Here is a 23,679-nt window from a genome sequence, read left to right on the forward strand (position 1 = left end):
TTCTTTTTGGAGAAATTCAGTTTTACAGATCTGTTGATTAAATCAACTCATCGATTAGCCAACAAAATCATATTAGTGTTCCTTGACTTAGCATGTATTTAGTCTTGGACAGTCCGAATTGATATTGCAGTTGATCCATACAGAATAGCCTTACAATATGTCAATAAGTTTGAATTTACTGGCTGGAATTAACTAAAATGTTTTGATAGGTAATCTAGGATGCCAAAATGTAAATAATGCAAGACTCTACAAATGTAGTCTAATAAATACAAAGGGCATCACAGCAGATATTTTATTGTTAATTTGTACTTACTTTGTATCATTATTACACTGAAAACTTGAAATGTATACATATGAAACTGTATCAAAACCATTACACATTTGATGCAAAACTGAATAGCAGCTCAAATAATTTGATCATCCCTTTGATAAGTGTCCCTCATGCCTGCTATGCATCAGAATAATTAGGCCATTTTTCAGCAAAACATTCACAAAAACGCAGTGTTTATCTTTGTTACTTTTTCAACATTAATTCAATGAATGTATTCTATTTAACTAATGCAAAAAAAGTCCTAGTTAGAATAATGTAACGTTAGTGTAGTATGAAATGCAATTGGTAGTTACTTAAAAATTGCAAATCATACTACACTAACGTTAGATTAAGTTAAATGAGAAGCTGTCTTTCACTACATTATAATAGAATAAACAAGTGGGATAACTTGAAATTAATTAATTAACGCTCTCTGTATGAGAATATAATGAAGTATTTGGGATCTTCAGTCTAAACGGTCAAATCTGGTTGGCAAATACAGAAATGGGGTTTGCCTTTAGCACGCCATTTTCCAACCCATGCACTGTCTATCGTGGCAAAACCAATACAGAGATAGAATAGAGGCCACAATGCAGAGTAATTAATTTGTTTTACTGACTTGCGAGAGGTCCCAGCCTTATTAATAAAATAGGCTGTTAAAAGCTGAAAAGATATCAAATAACTAGAGAGGCAAAGTAAAGCTACGCACGTACTGCGGTCAACCACTGTTAGCTAGGTACCCGCGTGCCTCAAACGATTATTAAAACCTAACGTCAAAGTTTGGCAAATAATTATGTAGTGAAAACTGCTCAGCGTTTAAACTAGCTACATGTAGCTAAAAGATGGCATCGGCAAACGTATATTTGCACTGGGAGCTTCTAGCATCCAGAGGTAACCTACTTAGCAATATAAGCAGTGTTAATAAGGGACTGGAATCTGACACGCTAATGTACAGCCAGCACCCAAATAATTCACCTAGCTACGTAGCTAGCAAACCTAGAACAAAAACGTACTTAATAGAGGGGTAACTTCATTAACAACGACACAAATAGTAGTCTTTTTTAACGTAATATGGTAGTGGATAATTGGATTACTACAAACAAAAAAAAGTTAGCTAGCGCTTGTTGAGCTAACAAGCTAGCGCACGAGCGACTCGTTAGCCCAGAATTCGGTTGACGGAAATCCAAACAGACGTGAGGTGAACTCGGGTGTGCCGCATTTCGTTAGCAAAAAATATCACTTTTTTGAAAACCACACGCAAGGACACGCACTTTTCCGCTGTCTAGTGTCAATTCCTCAAAATGGGGTCTGCTAACGTACGTCTCCGCCATTTTGTGACAGGTTTTTCATTGAGCAAAGGGGTGCGTGTAATGGTTGAATGTAACCCCATCAAGAAGATATTCACTTGGCAGTCACAGGGAGAAGGGATCAGGAGTAATTTCCAACCATCCTGTGAGATAAAAGTCGTTTTGAAGTGGTCAGCAAGGGATAGGGGCAGCTTCCCAGGAAAAACAAATTGCACCGTGAAAAACAAATGTGGTGACCATATGTGAAGCACCAAAAAATTGACAAATAACACCATTATAAATAGATGTTTGACCAGATAGTGGTCACAATGTGTCATGGAAGTATATATTTTAACTTGACATATTAATACTCCCAGTTATTGCCCGAAATTCTCAAAATCAACAAGACAGCAACATAAGTGGCACTTTATGTCAAACTATCCCACTTCCAGCTCTTAATATAATGCTGATCATATGACATCAATCAATGTGTCAAGTTTTCAATTAAGAGTTACTACCCCTGTTGCATTGTATTACTGTTCAAGATGACATGAGACACAAAAGATGTCAAAATAATTTTAGGTACAAGAAAACAGACACACAAACATTACAACATATGCAGGAAAAAAAATATTTTCAGAAAATTGATGTACTTGAATGTCAAAACATGTCAGTGTAGTGGTAAAACGTGAGTAAATGAACCTTTGTAAAAAGCACCAGTAAACTATAGCGATGAATGTAATTCATAGAAATGTTATTTGTTCCCCTCTTAAATATAGGAAGGAAGTTTTTCTTTGTGAAACGGAATTTTATCCCTACACCTTATTTTGTTCTAGTTCTCAAACTCATGTAAATAGACTACGTGATTTCCTGCAGTGTTGGATTTAAGTTGCTGCATGTTATTTTGAAATATTGCTGTGGTACTTGTGGAAATTGTTATAGGTTGACCATAGTTTTTGCTTTCCTAATAAAAATACCATCATTGAGGTAAGATATTCTGTTTGAAGCCACTTATATACAAGTTATATACAATGTCACGTTGGAAAATTAGTATTTTGTTATGAAAATGTCGGGTTGCCCTCTATTACACGCCTGGTTGGGATAACAAGGAAGCTATGTTAATTAGTGCTATCCCCTCCCCCCACGGGACATTTCCAAGTACCTCCTGACCCGTTTTCCTAACAGAGAAACGAGTTGTCAGACGGTCCCTAAAAAAGAAAACAGTCTCCATTGTTCCAGCACCCGCTCTGCCTGGACGGTGCACTGCCGCCTGTGACCGCAGAGGGCGCTGCACGCATGGCAGGCTGGGCTCCGCGGCCTTCACATACATCTTTTTGTCTGAGAACTGATCCTCTGCCGCTCTACAGTGTGTGCGATAGCCTCGGAGCTGCGTCCGTAACACACTGTCAAACCACTCCAAACGAATACAACCGCGACCAAAAGCATTAATTCTACACATTCGGCCATGGCGTTTCTAATCTGCCGGTAAATCGTTTGTATTTCTGACTGTTAGGTTGGAACTTAGTCCGGGGTTGAAACGGGCTTGCTTTCTGTGTGCATCAGTCTTTATTAGCGAGCTGCCGCTCTTCTTGCTATCAGCTATTTCTTTAACTTTTTAAACACTCAGCTTCGCGAATGACTGAGCGCCGGCGGAGTATGGGATCCTTGGTGTCTTAAGAAGCGACTGAAGTGGGGTTTAACCGTTTTTGCATGCAAAAACAATGGCAAATTCGACGGGGAAAAATCTACTAGATCAGCGAAGGAAAGGACAGGCTTTCCTGGATGAGCTGCGGCAATTTCACCAAAGCAGAGGGTGAGATTGGGGCGTCTTTATTCACAAGAAATATAACTTTAAATCGTGATTGCATGTGTCTGTGAGTTAACCAAAACTGTTATTTAAACCTATATGCATGTATTTCTTGTGTTATTCCCTTAGATCGCCTTTCAGGAAGATTCCTATCGTGGGTGGGAAAGAGCTGGACCTGAATGCTCTCTATATCAGAGTCGTCTCTTTAGGTGGATTTGCTAAGGTGAGTGGGAACTAAAAGTGGATTTCTCCACACTCTGCTGTCCGTGGACTGCTCGGTGGACCACTGTACAACTCCGTGTGGGTAACCCGGGACAAATATAACCCTCTACAAAAACGTTAGTTGGTCGGTGTTGGCCTTGTGCTAGTTTGCCATGTATCTCTATGCAATGTGGTGGCTTGTGTTGTTGTGTGGTTTGAATTGAGAGTCTAACAGCTCGGAGTCAGAGTGCAGTTGGAGCGACTCAAAATTAGCGGGCACGTTTAACATCGATTATCAGTACGCAGCCCGGCCTCGGGAAACACCGCTTAGGGCACAGCGTTTCGCCCGGGCTTTAACCGGTAGTTTTTACCCAGGGGAAGCTTCAGTTCTCTTTCTCGCCATAGCCATCTTTCTTCGGCTTCATGGCTGATCACAAAATGTAGGCCTCACAGGCCCATGTAGTGAATACACCAAACGGCACCAAAACATACTCCAGAATCAAACGGGTCGTTGCAAGCCAAATCATTTGCGTTTGGTGGAGACAGTTCGTCGGAGTTTAGCCTCGTTAGCTTTTAACGCCAAAAATTGAAAAGTCAAGTTAGCTTGTTAGCTACAGTGCTAACTAGCCTCAACATTAACGATACTATCCTAAAGGGAGTCAGCCAGTTGTACTTACTTCTGTGTCAAATGTAAATATGTTCGGATAAGAAACACGTTAATAACTAAATAAATGCTAAAATACTATATGTACTGCTGGATAATTTCATATTTCCCAGTATATTAAAAATATATATATTTTCAGCAGTTTGAGAAAGTTATTGATTAATGATTGTGATATGGCCTCATTGGTGGTGGTGGTGTTTTGGGGGCTGTAGCAGACCAGATGGTAGCGGTGTAACCGCTCTTTTTGTTTGTTGCAAGTGCTTCTTTTTTTATCTCGTAACGGACTAATTTCCTCCTTTCAGGTCTCTGACAAAAACCAATGGATTGAACTTGGAGACGAGTTTAACTTTCCAAGGAGTTGTTCCAACGCTGCATTTGCTTTAAAACAGTACTACCTTCGGTAAGTAGCATGGCTCTCTCAGGTAGCATGTGGGAAGTGTTTACAAATGTGAATATGCAGTCAGCAGGATCTAGCTTCTCCACTCCCCTCTACTAGGAAGCTGCGCTGTACAATATTTTGACATGCAGAGCAAGGTCTGTATTGTGTACATTTGTCAAACATAGCGTGTTTGTGTGTGTATATATATATTTATTCGCATCTTCCACACAAGAAAAGAACACTGGTCTATCATAATAAAAAGAGAGAATATGTTGTCAAAAGGTCTATTCTGTATTTTGTTAAGTCTGGAACATAGCTTGGGAGAACACTCATAGGTGCATTTTGTCTGTAATGACTCTAAACTATACACTAATGACAATATTCCTTTCTGAAAATGGTGTAGCCACAGGGCGCTTGGGTTGGATACAGCACTAATGATTGAGCAGCTCTGGGTGCTGTGTAACGTGTCTATATTTTAGCCTCCAAGTCTGAACACAGTCAGCTGCCAGTGATGGGAGTCTGGTGGAAATGCAGCTCTTAAAAGCTGGCATATGTGGTTTTGGCGTTGCTGCTGCTTTCTCTGTACTCCTTTTCTTCTCCCCCCCTCTTACCTCATGCAACGATTGTTTCCATCACTAGCACCTGCCTGCAGGGGATTACATCTCTGTAGCAGAGAAACACTTGTAGCCTCTCATGGACATGTTACAGGCAACTCCAGGTCACTGGTTGGCATCAGAAGTAGCAGTCACTATCTGTGCATTTAAAATTATTTTGTAAAACATTTTTTACTAGAGTTGGCTTTTTGATGCAAGCTGCTGCACATGATTTTGATTACTAACTGTACACATCCAATGAAACTTGTTGCTCCTCAAAAGTTCACAGATAAACATCAGCGTTGGCTGCAGGGGCAAAACAAGTCAGGCACATGTTGGCATGCAGTGCTGCTGAAGTTGGTCAAGGTCTTTCTGAGCACCACAGTGGCAACAAACTATTTACCCGCCACATATTTAAATGACGGATTACCAGACGGCTGACAAGACAGTTGCTTAGGTCTGTTCTTTGAGTGGAAGAAGTAGCTACAGAGCAAAGATGTTGAGTTCAGTTCCTGTGGTCCGATTTTTGTGTGAACTTGTCTTCAATGGCTCAATTAAACATTCAGAAATCTTTTTTTCATTGTATAACAGGCTTAGTTTTAAGTGATCCTGAAGTACTGAAGTCAACTGATGATGTGCAATGTTGAGCCTCTATACAACTTTATAGCAGGACACAGATTGGGCCCGCTAACCTGTCTATTATCTTATGTCAGAAAGTGGTTTATAAATATCTTGTTCTGCAGATGACAAGACGGAGCAGAACATGATTTGGAACCATTAACATAATTTTTTTTTTTTTTAAGAATTAATTATTCCCCCCTGAACATTTTCACTTGTGTTCCTCAGAGCAGCTACTAGTGACTGTAATTATTACCTAATGCAAATATTTTTCAAGGTGGAAGAGCAAGGGAGGCCTGACAGCTGAGTCAACTGATATGTTGAATATCATCCTTGTGTCGAGACAGCCGCTGGAGCTACTTGGTGGAGTTTGTCTATGGCAGTTCAGCATAGAGCATGTCAGAGGCAGCTGGACTTGTCTTGCCTCAACTTTAAAGCTGATAAAAAAAAAGAGACCTGCCTCACACCCCTCTCGCTGCTTTTTGTGCTGACAAAGCATGTTAGAGAAATTGGGCTTTTATCCACGTCCAGTTTGTCTGTGCATAAGCAGGCTAATAATGTAATCACTGTGGGGGGAAATCTTTAATTTTGACGTGATTCGGGGAGGTCTGAGTTCATAGCCGTAGGTGGTTCAAATTCAGTAACTTGCTCAAGGAGGCATAAGCTGCGTGGATGTTTGTTAATATCATGTGTCAACCTTGATTATCCAGTCAAATGACAATCTGTAACTGGGCACTTTAAAGCTTTGTGTGCGCAATTTTAAAGCCTTTTGTACAATTGACGTAATCTATAGATGTTTTGTAGGTGATGATTAGATATTTTGAAAGCAGTATCAAGTCACATTTAAAACGATTGTAATGTGGCTCAGTTTTTGGTATATGGCCTTTTAACAAGCCCGACTTTAAGTTGATAGCTCCAGTGACAATTCCTGATGCCTGTTTATTTAACCCAAGTAAATTAAATTAGGGCTGCACGGTTTGGATGAAAGGTCATAAACACAATCCCGATCGGCTAGGACGGCTCTGAGCGGCAGTTTAAGCCAAGGTGCTTCTTTAAAATAGCCTTGGAAAGGAACTTGTTTTGGTGGAACATGTGTACATTTAAAAGTTGTTTTTGGCGTGCAACAGAAAACTCCGGTTGAACAGATTGTCTGGATTTACCCTGCAAAGATCTGAGGAGCAGTTAACCACAGTCCTCCGAAATCCACCAGAGGTTAGAATTACAACAAAGAAAGAGGAAGGTGACTGACATCTGGCCGAAAAGAGTGACATCCGGTGGAATTTCCGGCGGCACCTGAACAATCCTGGAAGTGGAACGTCGTGGATATAGGTGGTGTGATTAAGTTTCAAAATACAATTTGTAGAACCTCTTCTTAAAGTGTAACTTGTGCCAAAATGTAACCTATGGTCTTTTTGGGAGTGTACCCGAGTCAAACTTTCATTTAAAAGGACAAGCACCACTTCTAAGATTTACCGTTTTTCCCCCCCCCCGGTCAAACAGCCTTTTAAATGGGAGTGCTAGGGGCACTACCATGATAGCATCAAAATCACTATTTTTAATAGGCTCGATACAACATGACACTTTGCTCCAAGTATCACCACACGCTCTACACATGAACTTCAGCATTGAGAACATTGGTTGTGTACACAGTTTACCCAATAAAGTTAATTCACTGTAGCGGTTGGATTTTCCGGTCGCCATCCATCTCGTCAGTCAAAAATAGTCGAGGGAGGAGAGAAAAGATAAAAGCTCTTAAAGCTTATTTCTATATAAATACGTGGATAATTAGTTTTGTCGTTAGAGAAAACAATATTGACCTTGTAGTTGAAAAAGGAGCCTCCATATAAGAAAAACCTTTCCTCCTATGGAGTCGGTTCATTTGCATTCGGTGATCCATTCGTTTTGACTGGCAAAGATGGCTGCGAGCGGAAACCACAACTGCTAAGTTCCGCGCTTATTAAAATGAGTTAGGAGGTAGGACTTAAGGGTATCAAACTTGTGACTTTTCTGATACAGGGCAGTGTGTCTGTTGACCAAGTTTCCCTGTCTGAATGCATTGGATGATCATGTGTCTCTCTGGTCATCACCTCCCACTCAGAGCAGAGTAATAAGCAGCACTGTAAGATCCGTGCCAGCTCCCGCTGCCGTCTATTTGATATCTAAATGTCGCTCGGTAATAAGTGAGCGGCGCGTGCCAGAAACATCTTTCCAGCTTGTTTTCAACTTGTTGAAGCGCTCCTTGGACACCAGTCATACCAATGCCACTGATTTCACTTCAACTTTCTGGGGAGGCAGGATTCACACTCTGGTTCCTAGTGTTGGCATCAAGTCACACTGACGCACTAAGGGAATAGTTGAAAATCAGCAAGATTAAAACAAAAATGTATAAATTTGAAATGCAAGGTTAGTGATGCACAACATATCGACTGCCAATATAATAACAGACGATTTGGTAATTTTTTTTTACACATCGGTATTGTGCCGATGTCAAAATAAGGCCAATGTGAATGATTCCTGTGAATTTGATGCGTGTGTAGGCTTAGAAGTGAGTGTGTTTGTGAGAATTTAGATCTAAATCTGACCTGTCAAGGGCAGTAATACGCGTCTACATAGCTGAAATTCATAATAATAATAACAAGAAGAAGAAAAAGTTGTGATTGTGGCGGCGGGGATGTTTGTTTTTGCAGTAGCGCATACATTTACACGAGATGAGTCGTGTTACATGCCCAAGACATCCCTGGCTAGCATGCAGGTAGGCCTGGCTATTTCTTCGGACAGATGCAAATTAAATTAAACTCTGGAGCGTTTTTACAGTAGTCTTGATAAATAATACTAATCTAGACCTGCCAAAAGAAAAAACGAGCTGAATGGGTGCTAGCAAAATGCCCATAGCTCCCAGTTAGGTAAAATGGCAATTATGAGGGGCATAATCTAAAGAGTGCATTTATGCCTCTTATTAGACAAAAAAATGCAATTTAAAATGTCTGTGCAACATGAACATGGACCTTACATGACAACAAGATCAAAGAAATTGTTTAAATTCACCAACCCTGTGATCTGCTAGATGCCACCTGGGATGCCTGAGTGTGTTACGGTAACAGTCCTCACAAAGCAGTTCCTTGACTTTATTTGTAGCACATTTATCCATTTTGTGTGTGTGTGTGTGTGTGATGCATCTGGCGTTGGTGTGTAGGAGTCTTTTGTAGTTGCAATCGATGTGGTACTTTCATTACCCAGGCTAGCGGCTCTTCTTCTGCTTCCTCCCCACCCTCCTCGCTTGCCGCGGCCGACAACAATCCAACGAACACCCGCTGGTCTGGTGGGAGTTCCCCCAGAGAGCTGAAAATTGTAGTTTATTTCCCTCTCAAAATAGGTAATTGAGCACTGTAGTGTTTCTGACCATAGTAGTGACTATGTCACTACGTGGAAACAGATCTAATTATGTTTTGTGCCTTTTTCAGTAAAATAGCAGCTGCAGTAGCTCCATTGTGCGATCACTGATTCGGCCCGTTTCTTTTCTGTCAGCTCCATGTAGTGTGGCTAGTGAAGGACTAACCCTGATGTACTTGAGTTACTGTACTTACAGTTCAGAAGACTGCAAAAGCCGGTGTCTGTTCAGTCCAGTTTGTTCTGGCTCCATTTTTGCATGGTATTGGCTTTGGCCATTTAAGGCCCACTACTATACTTTAAAGTTTTAAAACGATGCACAATGGTCACAGAATACAGTGACTTGGTCTCAAGTGAGTTAGTTGTTTATTGAGAATAATAAGGTTTTGCTTATTCATAATGTGAATTCAGGACACACTTGTATCTTTTATAAAAATGTTTTTTTGTATTTTTTTTCTTCTGAAAATCTGAGTCATATTTTAACAAGGTGCCCAATATCAGTCAATTCTGAAAATAAGTTCCAAAAGTAAAAATAAAAAACATGTTTTGGAAAATAGTTTAGATGTTTTGGATTATCATAAAAATGTGTTTTCTATACAGAGACATTGACATCGGTTAATACCGGTATCCGCCGTAACAGCAATATTAATATTGGTTATCGGCATCGGCCACAATTTTCACATTGGTGCATCACTATGCAGGTGTTCAGGTGCAAGAGAGAAAATTGCCATTTTGCGTACAGTAAGTATCTCTGTCCCAATCGCTGCCACAAAGTTTTCAAAAAATAAGGTTAAAAAATGAAACAGTTCAGTGCTTGAACTGCCCAGGGGTTAACAGCTGATTGTTTCCTGGAAGCAAGTTAATATTTTTCTTTTACATTTTTTATTTTTTGCAGGATGGCAGGGGAAGACTCATCCCTGATTGGCTCGCCCTGCCATTCTTACCATAACCAATCCCACTCCTCTTGCCTACAAGAGGAATCTAAGATGAAATATAGTCACATACCACCATATTGGTATAATATCGATATAATGCCCAGCTCTACTCTGATCTCTGTTTCAGTTGATTAGGCTAGAGTTACTAGCGGCTGCTTCCAGTTTTCCTGTGGCTACACTGATTTTGATGAATCTCAGTCAATACCATTTCATCTCTCTATGGTTTTCCTCTCTCATTAGTAGTGTCATATGATTGTGGTGATTGCGCAACCCTCATGGTGCAACTGAGTCCAGATTATTTAAAAACATTTTTTTTCTTCCAACTACTTTTTCCAGGCACACGTCGTAGTTTGAGAGTGGATGAGAAGGTGTTTTGAAATCAAATGTGGCTATAGTCTTTGACTTTTTTCCCCAAACTGCAGCACACTGAACACAGAAGCCAAGTCAGGTGACAGATACCCTGGCTCAACCTTTGTTTGCCCTCTCCACTGAATTGGCGCTGGGAGGAAATCAGGCCCAGAAGGCACTGACATTGAGAAACTGCTTACTTAATTCTCTGTTAGCTCAAATGTTTAAATCCTCTATTGTCTCAACGTGGTTTATACATGTTTGAAAATGTATAAGAAGAAGAAGAAGAAACAGTTTTTTGGCCTTGTTCAACCATTTTAATGGGGAGAGTGTTGCTCAGTGATAACGTTTCATGTTGTATGAAATTTCATCCAGATTGAATTTTCAAAGTGAGCCTTGATTTGAGCACATGTAGCAGTGATCTATTAAAGGTATTTTGATTCATCAGTGTTGTGTTGCAGTACTACAATGCAGATCAGATTTCACCTTTTTAACCCCACGCTGTTATATGAGAAAGTTTGGCTTCTATCTCTGCTGCCTAGGACCGTTTTTAAGTGTTCTCAGTGATTATAGAATAAGAAAGCATCTCCTTAACTATGTCTTTCTGCTGAAAATACTGCCAAGTAATCTGTCTTTTTCAGAGATGAACACGCTGCTTCCTCTACAGCAAAACTATTATATCACACTTTCATCTGGTAACCTTAACTGTTTGTTTGTGGTGTAGAGCAGCAGGTGCAATCACATTTGCAGGTTTACTCATTTTGAATGTTTCACTTTTTGGATCTCAGTCCTCTGCTAATGCCAGACTAGTTGCCCCGTTTTATTTCTTGACTTCACTTTAAGGTCCCAAAATTCTCATGACCCACAGCAATTAGACAGTATTTTACTAATTTTCCCTCTATATTGCAGCCAGCTGCAGGTGGATTATATTTATTCAAACCTATGAAAATATAACTATATCAATCTTAAAGATCTTCTCTGACCCTGACCGCATATCACACACAATGCCACGTGGGTTTCTGAACCAACGATTGAGAAACTCCTTAAGTTAGTTATTGAGACTGTAGCGAAACGGCAGATCAAATCGTAATTTGATTGACCGATAGGGATTTCTTTGAGTGCCGATGCCGGTTTGTATTTTTTTTTTTTCTTCTGATGACCGATAAGGGCTGCCAATTTTCTTGAGCCAATACTGCTTTTGCTCCCTCAATTTACATCTTAAAAATGTCAACCCTACCAGACTGGATTTGTTTTCAGAATCCGCTCTGCTATTAAAAAATAAATAAAACACAGATCAGCGTCCCTTCTGCAATCATCTTAAATTCATATCACCCAAATTATATGTCCAATGTGCATCATATGGATGGCTGCACTGCGTATGGTTAACTGTGCATGGGTAAAAGGCATTTATCAAAATCTACAACACAGCCTTGATGATGCATTGCTTGCTGACATATTATAAGACAGATAAAATCAGGTCTTCACTAAATGTCCTTTGGCAACACATTTAAACAATTTAAGAAAACAATAACCCTGAAAAGTAGCCATTGAAATAAAGTGCTTTATTTGTAATTTAATATGGTGCCATGGTGCTAGTGGTGGGGGGGCAGTGCATGGTCTGCACGTGAACTGCAGCTACGCAGAGCTGCCTGTAGACGGCTGTCTGTATATATTGCCGGGGGGAAACTATCGGCAAACGCAACGGCCGCATATCGGCCGGCCGATGAAATCGGTCTATCACTAGTTCAAATGCACAGAGAGCTCACCAGGAGCACGTTTGATACAAAGGCATATATTTCATTTAGCCTAGTTAGATTGTGTAGAGATACAAAGTTTGTATCAGGCTGTCACTGAGAATGTGTTGCAGGCATTGGAAGTGATTCCAATTTAAAAATGTGTCTACTCATCTATTTTTGTGCTAAAGAAGTACTTGAAGCTGATGGTACCAAACTGCGGAGGTAATTTCTTCATTTACAGGTCACCAATTCACACCTGATTTTGTAATTTAATTAATTAAAAGATAACATGCCATATCGCTGTTTCTACGGAAACAGTCCCCGGCATCATTGTCCTATTGGCCAGCCTCACACCACAGACACATTTCGTTGCCTTTTTCAGCTTGGCGGCTGTTGATTTTCACACCTGCTTATGAGATTATTGTGAGTACCATCATTCTTGTTGGTCCATGTCTGCCCCCTGTGTGTGTCGCTACACTCTCCCGCTCATCTGAAACATCTGGATGAAGTGGCCTTTGATCTGGCTTGCATTGGTCGTGTTTGTATTCCTCATCTGAGCTGCAGCTCAGAATTTAGACATGCTCAGATGGCGGCCTTTCTACACAGCATAATAAGAGACTTTTATAACAGTAAGAGCGGTAGAGCAAACTTGCTTTCTCAGATATCTGAGGGCTCTGTGAGTGACTCACTTTGTCTTTTTGGGCTGCCTGTAATTTGACCTGCCCTCCAGCAGTGTTGGCCACCGCTGATAGCCTAATCTTCATCGCTCAGTTTCCTTGCTAACTAGCAGATGGGGCAGCTCTGCCTGGTTCTTGACGGTGCACCTAGAATCTGGCTTTACCATTTCATTAGATAGCAGATATGGTTACAACTGTTTGCCCTGGGTGAAATGTGGTCCACAGCTCTTCACTAGAATTGATTTATTTGCTAAGTGCATTTTACACATAAGTGGATTTTTTTTCTGTGATTAGTCCATCCCAAATAATAGGAAAACATGTCCTGTAAGAAGTGTGACTAGATTTAATACACACAAAAAAAATCCCCCTTTAGGTTCACTGTCCCTAATGTCGTTTACCAATATTTTGATAAACCCAGTGTAGGACTGTCTGATTTAGGTTGAAAATAATATCACAATTCAATGGGTTTTTTTTTTTAATGCAAAATATAGGAACATTAAATTGGGAAATAACAGGTTTTAGGACAATTAGGAATGGAATACCTGCACCCCCTACAGGGCTGTAATCATTATGCCTATTTAAAAAAAAAAAAAAATTGCAGGTTGTCACACACAGCTGTGGAATGTCAGTGCCAGATGCCTCAACTAATTAGAGCTCGTTTAATAATCAGTTATAGTAGATATCTGAAGACTACTGGCTAGTTAGCGTTAGCAATCTGGTATTGTCGCTTATCTAATCGGCAACGGAGTGAAAAAGAAAAGCTTTGGCTTGTTTGTGTTTCTATGAATTACAATCAATCATGCAGCAACGGCGCCCTTGCAAAAATAGATAGCGGAAGGAGAGGGACATTCACCGGATGTCAGGCTTTATCCCAGCAGTGTACATCCATTGAGCCAGACGTGCAGCCTCGCTACATGGCAGGTACGGCCTGAATAAAGTAGAATCTGAACGCTGTCCTGTCAACAATCGCAGATTGTGGCAGTCTTTTTCATTTCAGTGTTTCTTTTACGTAGATGCGGCGGCAATACTTTTTACTTGCGGCAGATGGCCGCTACTAAATGTATATAGCAGAAACACCGTTTAACTATTCCCCGTTGCTGGTTACAGCTTTACTCTTGACATAAGACAAGTAATGTAGGTAGCTCCAATCCACAACCATTTTTGACTGGAAATACACTTTTTAGCACGTTGTCATAAAAATTTTCTGGGATGTAGACATTCCACACATGACACAAAAAACCAAACATCTAATTCATTGAAATAATGTGATACATCGTCCAACCCAGTGTATTTATTGAGCCTCACTACTGACAGAAGCACCTATTTATGACAAATGACACCATATGGGGAAATTAGGAGCTGCGGATGGGAGGGATCAACCGTCAAAACGCACACAGTCCTACGGACGAGGCAAGCGGTGGTCATTTCAAACAGACACTGATGAACAGGATTGGTATCGGATTCACTTCCAAAAAAACGGAGCCTTTTCCAGAATTGCATGATGTAAAAGTGATAGTCCAAGCTGTAGTATATTTCCAAGCAGGTGGGTTACTTTAACACTAAGAAGCAATCACACCAAGTCCAACGTACTCAAAGGAAAACATCTTGTCCCTAACATGTATCACCTGTGTTGGCAGCGTTCTGGAAACGAGTGCATCGGTGTGTCTTCCACTGCAAAAAGCCAGGTTTGAACCCAGGAAATGCTGCTCACCACTGAGCTACAGTGCCATCGAGATTATCACTGCTGATTACTGAAATGGAAGTGCTTGCAGTGTTTACAATGGTTAAATTGTATTTGATATTGCTTATCTTTTTGTAAGCTGACATTTATATCAGCATACGGGCATTGACGTTTAAAAAAAAAAAAAAAATGTAGTTTTTCATGCACAATATAATTTTTTTTGACACCGCAATATCAACATGCACATCGCAAATGGCTGCGACATATCGCGTGGACGGAATTTTTTTTGTTTGTTGAAAGAAGATATCCGTAGAAAACTGCACTTTAAAATGTAAACCTCAGTTGTTGTTTTTTTTTTTTGTGGTGCTAATGTTAAATTTCTTTTAAAGTTTTTTTTTTTTTGTTGGAAGTGATTTTAGTTTTTTTATTTGGGGACCTTTTGTGTATTTTAGCAAATAATTGAAAGCAGCAGAACTGAGTAGACCTTTACGCGTGTTTATTTCTCGCAAGAAATATCCCTATCGCAATATTTAAAGTTATCGCACATGGTATATTATCCTCATATTGCGCAGCCCTAACTTGTCCACTTGCTTGCTTCCTACTATGCTCTAGTTTGACTTTAAGTCTGCTCTCAGGAAACATGTAGTCTGTGCTGTAACTAATCCAACTGTTACAGTAGTTTCTCAATTGGCTCCACCTTAAGTAAATGGCCCTGCGATTATTGACTTTAAGCAAACCCTCCTCAGTGTGTCGGACAGCCGGCTCCATTAACTCCCAGCAAACATTTCTGTCAAGACATTGTCACGGTGTGGGTGTGTTTGCATGTGTGCGTCCACGTCCAGCAGAGGGCAATGGACTCCCACACACGACACACTGAGGGCATCTGGGCAGCTGAGGGTAATCACAGCCAGGATGATCTGCACTGGTGGGATCCAGATGACCATAAATAACACAACACAGCGGCTGTTCGCAAATGCACGTCTATTCGTCACTTCTCAACGTTCCTCAGTTCCCCACCCCTGGCACTTGTATTATTTTGGAGGGAAAACATGCCTCAGTATTGGCAGTGATAGTGCACGTTTCTCTAAAACAAGGCCGCCCAATTTGGGGGCCGCAGGCCAAGTTTAGCCCATGCTCCCCTTTTTTTGGCCTGTTATGGCATTTAACATGTTCATGCTTATTCTTCTTATTTTGAAAGTGCTGTAATGTTTTAACTGTAATGACTGTGAAATTTGTGCAGCTAAGAATTACTTAATGGGAGTTTTACGACAATGTCGAGCACAGGACCGTGCTGGTAAACGTCCTTATTAAAATACATACGTAAGTTTTATCTACGATGAATTTTGGTCCATCATCCACATTTCAAACTTTGCTTGTGGCCTTCCACATCCAGATACATTTTAGCCCTTCAAATGAAATTATTTGGGCACCTCTGCCCTAAACGGTTGCTGTAGTCAAACAATGAAAGCCTCGTGGTTTGTGTTGGTTGGAAGTTGCGTGCCACTCAAGTTGGGGAGGGATCTATGGGTTTCTCATCGTGTGTGTATTAAAAAAACATAAGGAGAAAGGGGAAGTGCAGACATTAGCAGCTGCAGTTAAACCCCTCCTCCCTCCCCGTGCCCCCACCCGTCTTTTTCTTGCTTGTGCCCAGACAGCGGTTGATGACGCTGCAGTCGGGACTGGTGCCTATCTCTCCCGCTCTCTCTCTCACTCTCACTCTCTTTACAAATGAAGGCTGAGTGTATTTATAGTCCAGCGTGTCGCCCGGCAGCCAGCGGACGGGGGATTACCTTGGCCACGATGAACAAGCAGGGCCTCATTCAGTAACAGGCGCCCGCTCGCTCTGTGACTCACGGCTACACAGGCAGGGTTCACCACAATATCACTGCTGAGGTATTTTGCCTGCACGCATGTGTTTTTGTTTGTCTGCATTGTCGCATTCCAACGGGGTGTGTTATCAAATCCAAGAACCCCTGATTTGGTAGCTGGCATGCTCCATGAGAATATTTTCTCCCAAGTTCAGTGCAAACTTCTCAAGAATGTGAGAATGATTTAGTTTCAGAGGAATTGTTTGCTTGATGCTGGCTCCCAGCTGTTGGTGTTGCAGACAGTTCACACTACAGGATGTAGCGCTGTTTAGATTAAAAGGGGTGTTAATTTAAATCACTCTGATTTTACACTTTTTTTTCTATTCAAAGTAGTTGTTTAAGGTCAACTCTTCATCTGAGATATATATTGCTGTATAGAATAATCCTCACTTAAATAGCAAATGGATCAGATTTTGGGGTACATGGGATTTTAGAATAGAAATGCATGACAAGCTACACTGTTTGTGTGACGGCAGATACGTTTTCTGATGTGTCATGCCACTGACTAACTTGGCTAGCCAGCTCTTTTACATAAAAGGACCTGAATATGTTGTGCAGTGCTCATTCTTAGCATCACTTTTCTGTGTGGATCATGCTTTAATCAACCCCTATTGAAAAGCGCCATGGGCCGGGTGGAAGTGATCACCCCGGGCTCTGTCAAGCTTACGCTCCTTAACTAGTAAAGTGAGGTGAAAGCTCACCGTGGAAGCTTATCAAATTGCATTTTGCAAAATACACTTTTGAACCGTGTAATATGCACTGAATGTGTAAAGTAATACAAGGATTTGTTTCGTCACTGGGCACACTGAATTCTTAGTAGCTTCATGTAGGGTCGTGCTAATAATCAAATTTTGAAGGTGCTTTTGATTTTGGTGCCTAATGATCACAAAAACAATGTAATAAAGAAAAATAATAATTTTTTACTTCAGCAAGAAAACTTAAAACTTGTTTTGTCTTGTTCTGAAAAAAAATGGAAACATTTTCCGGGAAATTTCTCACTGCTGATCTGTTTAACTGTTTAAGGTCAATAAATGCAACGCCTTTCACGAGGCCCATGGGCCGGGCAAATATTTTGCGCCGCTATCCTCGGGTCAGGCCCTTGATCAAGCATTTTTTTTTTTTAAATCATTACTTCATTACCATAATTGGATGAGGAGAAAGCTATGCTTCTCCAATTTCACCTGTAGTGCGGCCAGCGTGTCATGCGTGCAGACTGGCGAAGGACAGTATTATTTAAAGCCTGACCGATATATCGGCTGGCCAATATACATCGGGTATTGCCATTTTATAATGGCCTTTTTATAATGGCCGTGTTATAAAAAATAGACATTAATTTGTCAGAATCATGTAAAATGACAAATTATTCTGATCAATGAATATTTAAAAAATAAAAACAGACATGTTATGAGCGTTGGTGTTGCATAGTTTATCCACCTGAGCGCACTCTACCACGTCCCCGGCATATCGGGTCGAGGTTTATTTTTTACGTTTCTTTATTTGAATCCATTTGCAATTCGTTCTACTCTGTATAAATCAGCAACGCAGTTTACATGCTTTGTTCTTGTTGCATTATTCATTAATTCTCAACAGATTTCTGTAGTTAAAACAACTCTGAATTGTAGTTAAACGTCCGTTGTAACAGTATTACATTTTTTTTACTGGTTTACGTGGGGCTCAGACTCATAATTCCAATTAATGTCGGGCCGTTTTATTTATTTATTTATTTTTTTCCCCCACATTCAAGTCTTATCTTGATTTAACCGTGTCTCTTTCTGAGATGTACAGGAACACCACAGCAACAAGCATTTAGATGCAAACCGAAGAGATTGGAAAAAAAATCAAATCAAGAGAACGTCTTGCTGACTGTACCATAGCTACTGTGAAGTATTTTCCCTCCAATTCTCTGAGGATGTTTGGGTGTCTATAGGAGGTGCTGTTTGTCTCTCAGCATAGTTGCTTACACTGCTCACGTTGCACACACTCATTCATCGGTTTGTAGAATCTAGTTTGACTGGGTCACGGTGGAATCCGTTGAATTCTTTCAGCTGATAGGCCAAGAAATTCTTTAAGAAATGGTGGCCTGTTGTCCCCTTGACAATGTGTCCGGCTCAGGTGTACAGCCTTTGTGATATAACTCTGTAAAGAAAAGCTGATCCAGTTCCCCCGCTATTGAAAATATCTGAAAGCTGTGCCACTGTCTGGCCTCAACAGCAGGTTGTTTCTCCTCTAAACCTGGTTGGAACATGTCATCTTTTACATGTTAGTTGTATGACACAGCTGATTCACTGTATGGCTTTTATCCAGCTTTGTAAATATAAAGATGTTGCCATACTGTAACATTTCACTTGGAGTAAGAAGGGTGAAGTTAGATTAAAAACATGAACTGATCTAAATAATTATGTAATATCTCTGAATAGGTAAACCTATTTGTCTAACGTTATGTTCTCTGACTCTATTGTAGCTACTTTTTTGTACTGTAACAAGTTTTATTTCATGTTGTCCTCGTGTCAAATTGATCCGTTTTCCCAAATTCAGTGTTCTTTTTAATTACCCAAAATAACATGATTGATTCCACACGGTCTTTGAGAAGTACAAATCTCTACTTTCATTCATTTTGGGGTGTCTTATTTAATTTTATACCATTTGAAAAATCAAATTGAAGTGGTTTTGCAATAATATTGAGTAAAAGTTGACATAGTCCAGTCTGATTATCCATCAACACCCATTCTTTTAATTTTTAGTCTAAATAATTCCTAATTTCAGCTTTTCCAACTCAAACATTAGGTATTTCCTGTAAATGAGGTTTATTGACCATAAATTCCCAAAATAACTGTAAAACCGAAGTTAATAAGTTAGTGTCACATAGTGTTTAAAACGTCAAAAAGTGACAAACAATGAAAAAAGCGTCGAGTGTTGGGAAAAAAAGGGACAAAAACAAGAGAGAAAGAATCATCAAAAAGCGTCAAGTGTTGCTTTTCAATTTTGACATGAAGACAACACAAGGGTTAATACATTATTTTAAAATTACAGAGTTTTGCATATTGATGCTGGATTTTCCAGAAAGAATAATTACAACATTCTTTATAATTGACTTGTTTTCTTGAGAGATTTCTGAGCATGGTACACAATTCAAATAAACATTTCTATTTAAAGCTTTAGTGCGTAACCTTTTTATATTAATGAATGCGTTTTACATTTAAGCCATTGCCAAATGAGTTTCCACAAAGCTCATTAAGACTTTCAGCCCTACACAACTCTCTCTGTATTTCTCAATGTGGCTATGTTTAGAAGATTGTGGCGTCCGGCAACTTCCCCGCACAGAAACTCGAGTGAGGATCATTTTTAGAGTCCTCCATGGCGTTTTTTTTTTTAATGTAAATCCTCCTTGGCTAATAGCAACTGTGTGTTGGAGGGGTGAGGGTGGTGTGCAATCATAGAAGGCTTGTATCATGTTTATGCACCCACAGTGTTATTACTTAGAATTCCTTGTGGGGGTGGCAAGGAAGGGAAGGGAAGCAAATGCACACCTTTGTTGTCTCTTTTATGATACACGGTAATCCTTCCAGGTATGAGTCATACTATATTTATCCGCATTTGTTTTAAATTAATTTTTAGCAATTCTTAGCTATAACCAACCTGTATTACCGGTATTGTTTGTTTCATGCTGCTGACCTAGTGAAAGAGTCTGTCTCTGAGTAAACGGTTTCACTTAAATGGGGGACATTTTTAGTGTAGATTTTTTTGTGTTTAGTTGGAAGAAGCCGTTACACTTACGTTTTTAAAAAACACCGTCAGAGCGTTGTTAGGAGTTTGTACTCTGTATCACAGAGAACGCTACATCGACTTCAAGGCTTCTGTGCTCACAGGGAAATGTGCTAATGCATAAATAAAAACTGCTAATCTCAAGTCATTCAAGTCTGGGGGCAAGTCAAAAGCACCAATTCACAGTAAATTTTACACCAAGCAAGTCTTGGCTCATTGTATTTTTTCCTCCCTCCACAGATACTTGGAGAAGTATGAGAAAGTGCACCACTTTGGCGAGGATGATGAAGAAGCGCAGCCGGGGAATCCCAAAGCCTCCCTTCCAATCGGTGCAATTCCCTGCTCCTATAACTACCAGCAGCACATTGTATCAGGTAAGGCAGTGGCTCTTCTCCTTGTGTGCATCATACTTAGTATTCAGAAGCTTCAGAGGCGTTCTTATTCTTTCTGTGTTCAAGAGTTCACGCTTTTGTTTCTTTTCTCCATATCCGGTACATGGATTCAGCTTCTATTTGCATAAGTTTACTGTCTCACTTCTGTCTGCAGCCCCTCCTCTCCGCCTCTGTCTGCTTCTCTCGGCCAACTCAAACACTCAATCCTCACACAGACGCAATTACAGCAGACTATCACTTTGCTGTGTGTGTGCGTGTGTGTGTGTGTGTGCGCGTGTGTGTGTGATGGAAAACGGGTCAGCCCACAGGTCAACCATATGCATAGAAATGCGCATTAACAATGGTTGTTTGTTTGTTTGTTTCAAGGATTTTTCTAGTGGGTTGAATTTATTTCACAAGAATATGATGAGGTAGGAAATTGTGCCCATACAATGTTTGATTGTCATTTTACCACTTATAACTTTTCTCCACTGCATGGTATCTCCTCGACTCACCTCAACTCTACTCGCCTTTTTTGGTTTTCCAATTACAAAAGGAGTCCCTGGTACCTGCTAAATGGACGGGGGTCCTGAACACCCCCTGAACTAAATAGTATAGCTTTTTTTTGCTGCCTCCATCTTTTGAAACTAAATGTGTCTTCTGGCTGCGGCAACAGCCAAATGCTGAGAATCAAAAGCAGCACTGTGTGTGTGTGTGTGTGTGTGTGTGTGTGTGTGTGGGTGTGGGGGTGTGTGTGGCCTCATGAGGCGGTGCCAATCTACAATGGAAAAAGGAGGAAGGGGGCATCGCGGCCAAGGCGAGCAGGTACCATTAATGGAAAAATGCCATTGAATTTTTCCACGGATCAAACTCCTGAAAGACAACGTGTCAATCAGTAACCTTCCTAAGGACGCTTTCACACCTACCTCTTTAAGTTGGCGTGAAAGCTCATCCAAACGCTGGCGGAAACAAACAAACTCTGGTCCGCTTGAAAACGGGAATCTCGGTTTGCTTCCAAGTGAACTAGAGTTTGGTTCGCTTCCGGTGAGAAAGGGCTCCAACCCCCAAAAACGCTTTTTAGAAGCCTGCAATTTCAAATTATGCACACGATTAGGAATGATAATTTTCAGATCCATATGCTGTTGTGAGCACACATCGCTGCTCGTATGACAACACATCATCATCTCTCCCTCTCGCTCCGACCAACCCAAAAGTCAAATGGCTTTGGTACCTTTGGACAGAGCTAAGGTAACAGCTTAAGCTTTAAACTTCCTCTATAGACACGAGAGTGGTCCGACTTTTCCTTAAACCACTTAAAGCTAGACCAATGGATCCCTAAGTGGGGTCCAGGGAAACCCAGGGGTCCTTGAACCTCTTCCAAGAGGTCCCAGCAAAAAGGTAAAAGTTTAATCCATAAGTAATAGAAAAACTAAATGCATGACTATTTTGGTCATAGGTTTTATACACTTTCTGTAATAAAAGGTCTAAAAGCATTCCCATTCAATCCCATTAAAACAGTTCAAACTAGCCCAAATAACTGCGTCATCACTAAACTGTCAGCAACTAAATAGCAAAACACACATTTGAAGTGACACTGATCTCCGCACAACCCTGCCATGAATCTCCGGATCACTTTCTTTGGTCTGAATGAGCCATTAAGTCTCGCCCTCTTTCCCCTAACAATCAGCTCTCTGCCTGCTGAGTGGCTCCAAATCATGACCTGGGTGAGAAAAGACACACAAACAGCGGTAACTTTGTTGTGGCTTCTACGTTTAAAAAAAAAAGAAAGAAAAAAAAGTCGGACATCTAAGAACACAGTGGTTCTCTCCCCTCCAGGTGACGGTGCAACTCTTTTTGTTCCTGTAGGTTTGAGGCTGGTTTTGAGCAATGGTGCTTCACTGTAATGCTTCACTTGTGGGGTTTGCTGGAGTGTACCTTTTTTTTGTTCTTTTTTTTTTTTCATTATTCTTTTGAGTTTTGAATTTTTGCAGACAAGCCCAGGTGAACACACACATTGTCATACTGTGGCTGAAACCATTACTTTAGGAATTTGAGTTTAATGAAAAGAATGCGGCTATATTCAACTTTATTTTACTGACTAAATGATTAAAAGTTGTAGAAAGTATCCAAAAATACTCAGACTCCCAATGATAATAGCTAGTTTTATTTAATAATAAATAGAAATAACTAAGAAAAGCATCAAATCCTCCCGCATGGAACGCTGGAAACGGGGGATGTTTGGAGAATTTTGATTTAAAAATGACAAATTAATGATTTATCGGACTAGTTGCTGAGTAATTTTCTGTTGATCATTTAATGGATTAATCCACTAATCACTTGGCTTTAATTGGAGTATATAGCAGCTAAAGATATTTCCCTCAGGTGTTTGTAGGGACCAAAAGTTAACGAATGACCTGAAACCTAGTTAGACGTTTCCTTTTTTACAGTCCTACGTTTTCACCCCAGCTGACACATACAACGCAGGGGATTCCCTACCATTATGAGGCTTAAACACCACACCCAAGCCACTTTGGGAACCACCGAAGCCAGATGAATGTAACTTAGATCTAATTATTGTAGTTGGTCCCGAGTGGTCTTCTCTAGCAAGTTTTGTCTTTAAGTTTTTGAGTTTTACTTATTCATCTGCCCTACCTTTTTCAACATTGTAGACACATATGTTAATAATAATAATAATAATGGTCCAAAATGATGCGATTGATACATCTGCAGTATGCTACTATTGGCTAAGATATCTGCCTGGCTGATTGGTCTAGCTCTATTAAAGACCTTTCATAACTGAACTCTGTCTGTACTCTGGGCTCTGTGTTTGAATGCATCTGGAATGTAGTAGGACAGCCAGGCTGAAATCATGCTACGTTGGCTTGGCAGGTACAATGATGATGATGATTAATTATTTGACAGTTGGTCTGTAAATCTGTCTCACTGAGCTTTGGTCTTCCCTGCTTCGTATCATGTATTGGTCGTAGGCCTGTGACGTGATCCCCACTCCGCTCATAAAGCCCTCTCTGTCAAATGCGATGTTGTACATCAGCACT

At 40.4% G+C, this 23,679-nt stretch overlaps 1 protein-coding gene across 2 annotated transcripts in view; it reads left to right on the top strand.

The window, feature by feature from the left end:
- Positions 1–1,083: 1,083 nt before the first annotated feature.
- arid2 (AT rich interactive domain 2 (ARID, RFX-like)) overlaps positions 1,084–23,679 on the top strand; it is a 49,315-nt gene continuing 26,719 nt past the window's right edge. The window contains exons 1-5 of one of the 2 annotated variants that reach the window (XM_034863341.1): positions 1,084–1,201; positions 3,224–3,409; positions 3,533–3,626; positions 4,571–4,668; positions 20,493–20,626. In XM_034863341.1, the coding sequence (XP_034719232.1) occupies positions 3,318–3,409; positions 3,533–3,626; positions 4,571–4,668; positions 20,493–20,626 (418 nt within the window). In that variant the 5' untranslated portion in view covers positions 1,084–1,201; positions 3,224–3,317. Of the gene's footprint in view, positions 1,202–2,799; positions 3,410–3,532; positions 3,627–4,570; positions 4,669–20,492; positions 20,627–23,679 lie in introns of those variants that run through there. The other variant, XM_034863340.1, reaches the window with a different exon arrangement.

This window comes from Etheostoma cragini, chromosome 23, assembly GCF_013103735.1.
Source record: "Etheostoma cragini isolate CJK2018 chromosome 23, CSU_Ecrag_1.0, whole genome shotgun sequence".
NCBI classification, from domain to species: Eukaryota; Metazoa; Chordata; class Actinopteri; order Perciformes; family Percidae; genus Etheostoma; species Etheostoma cragini.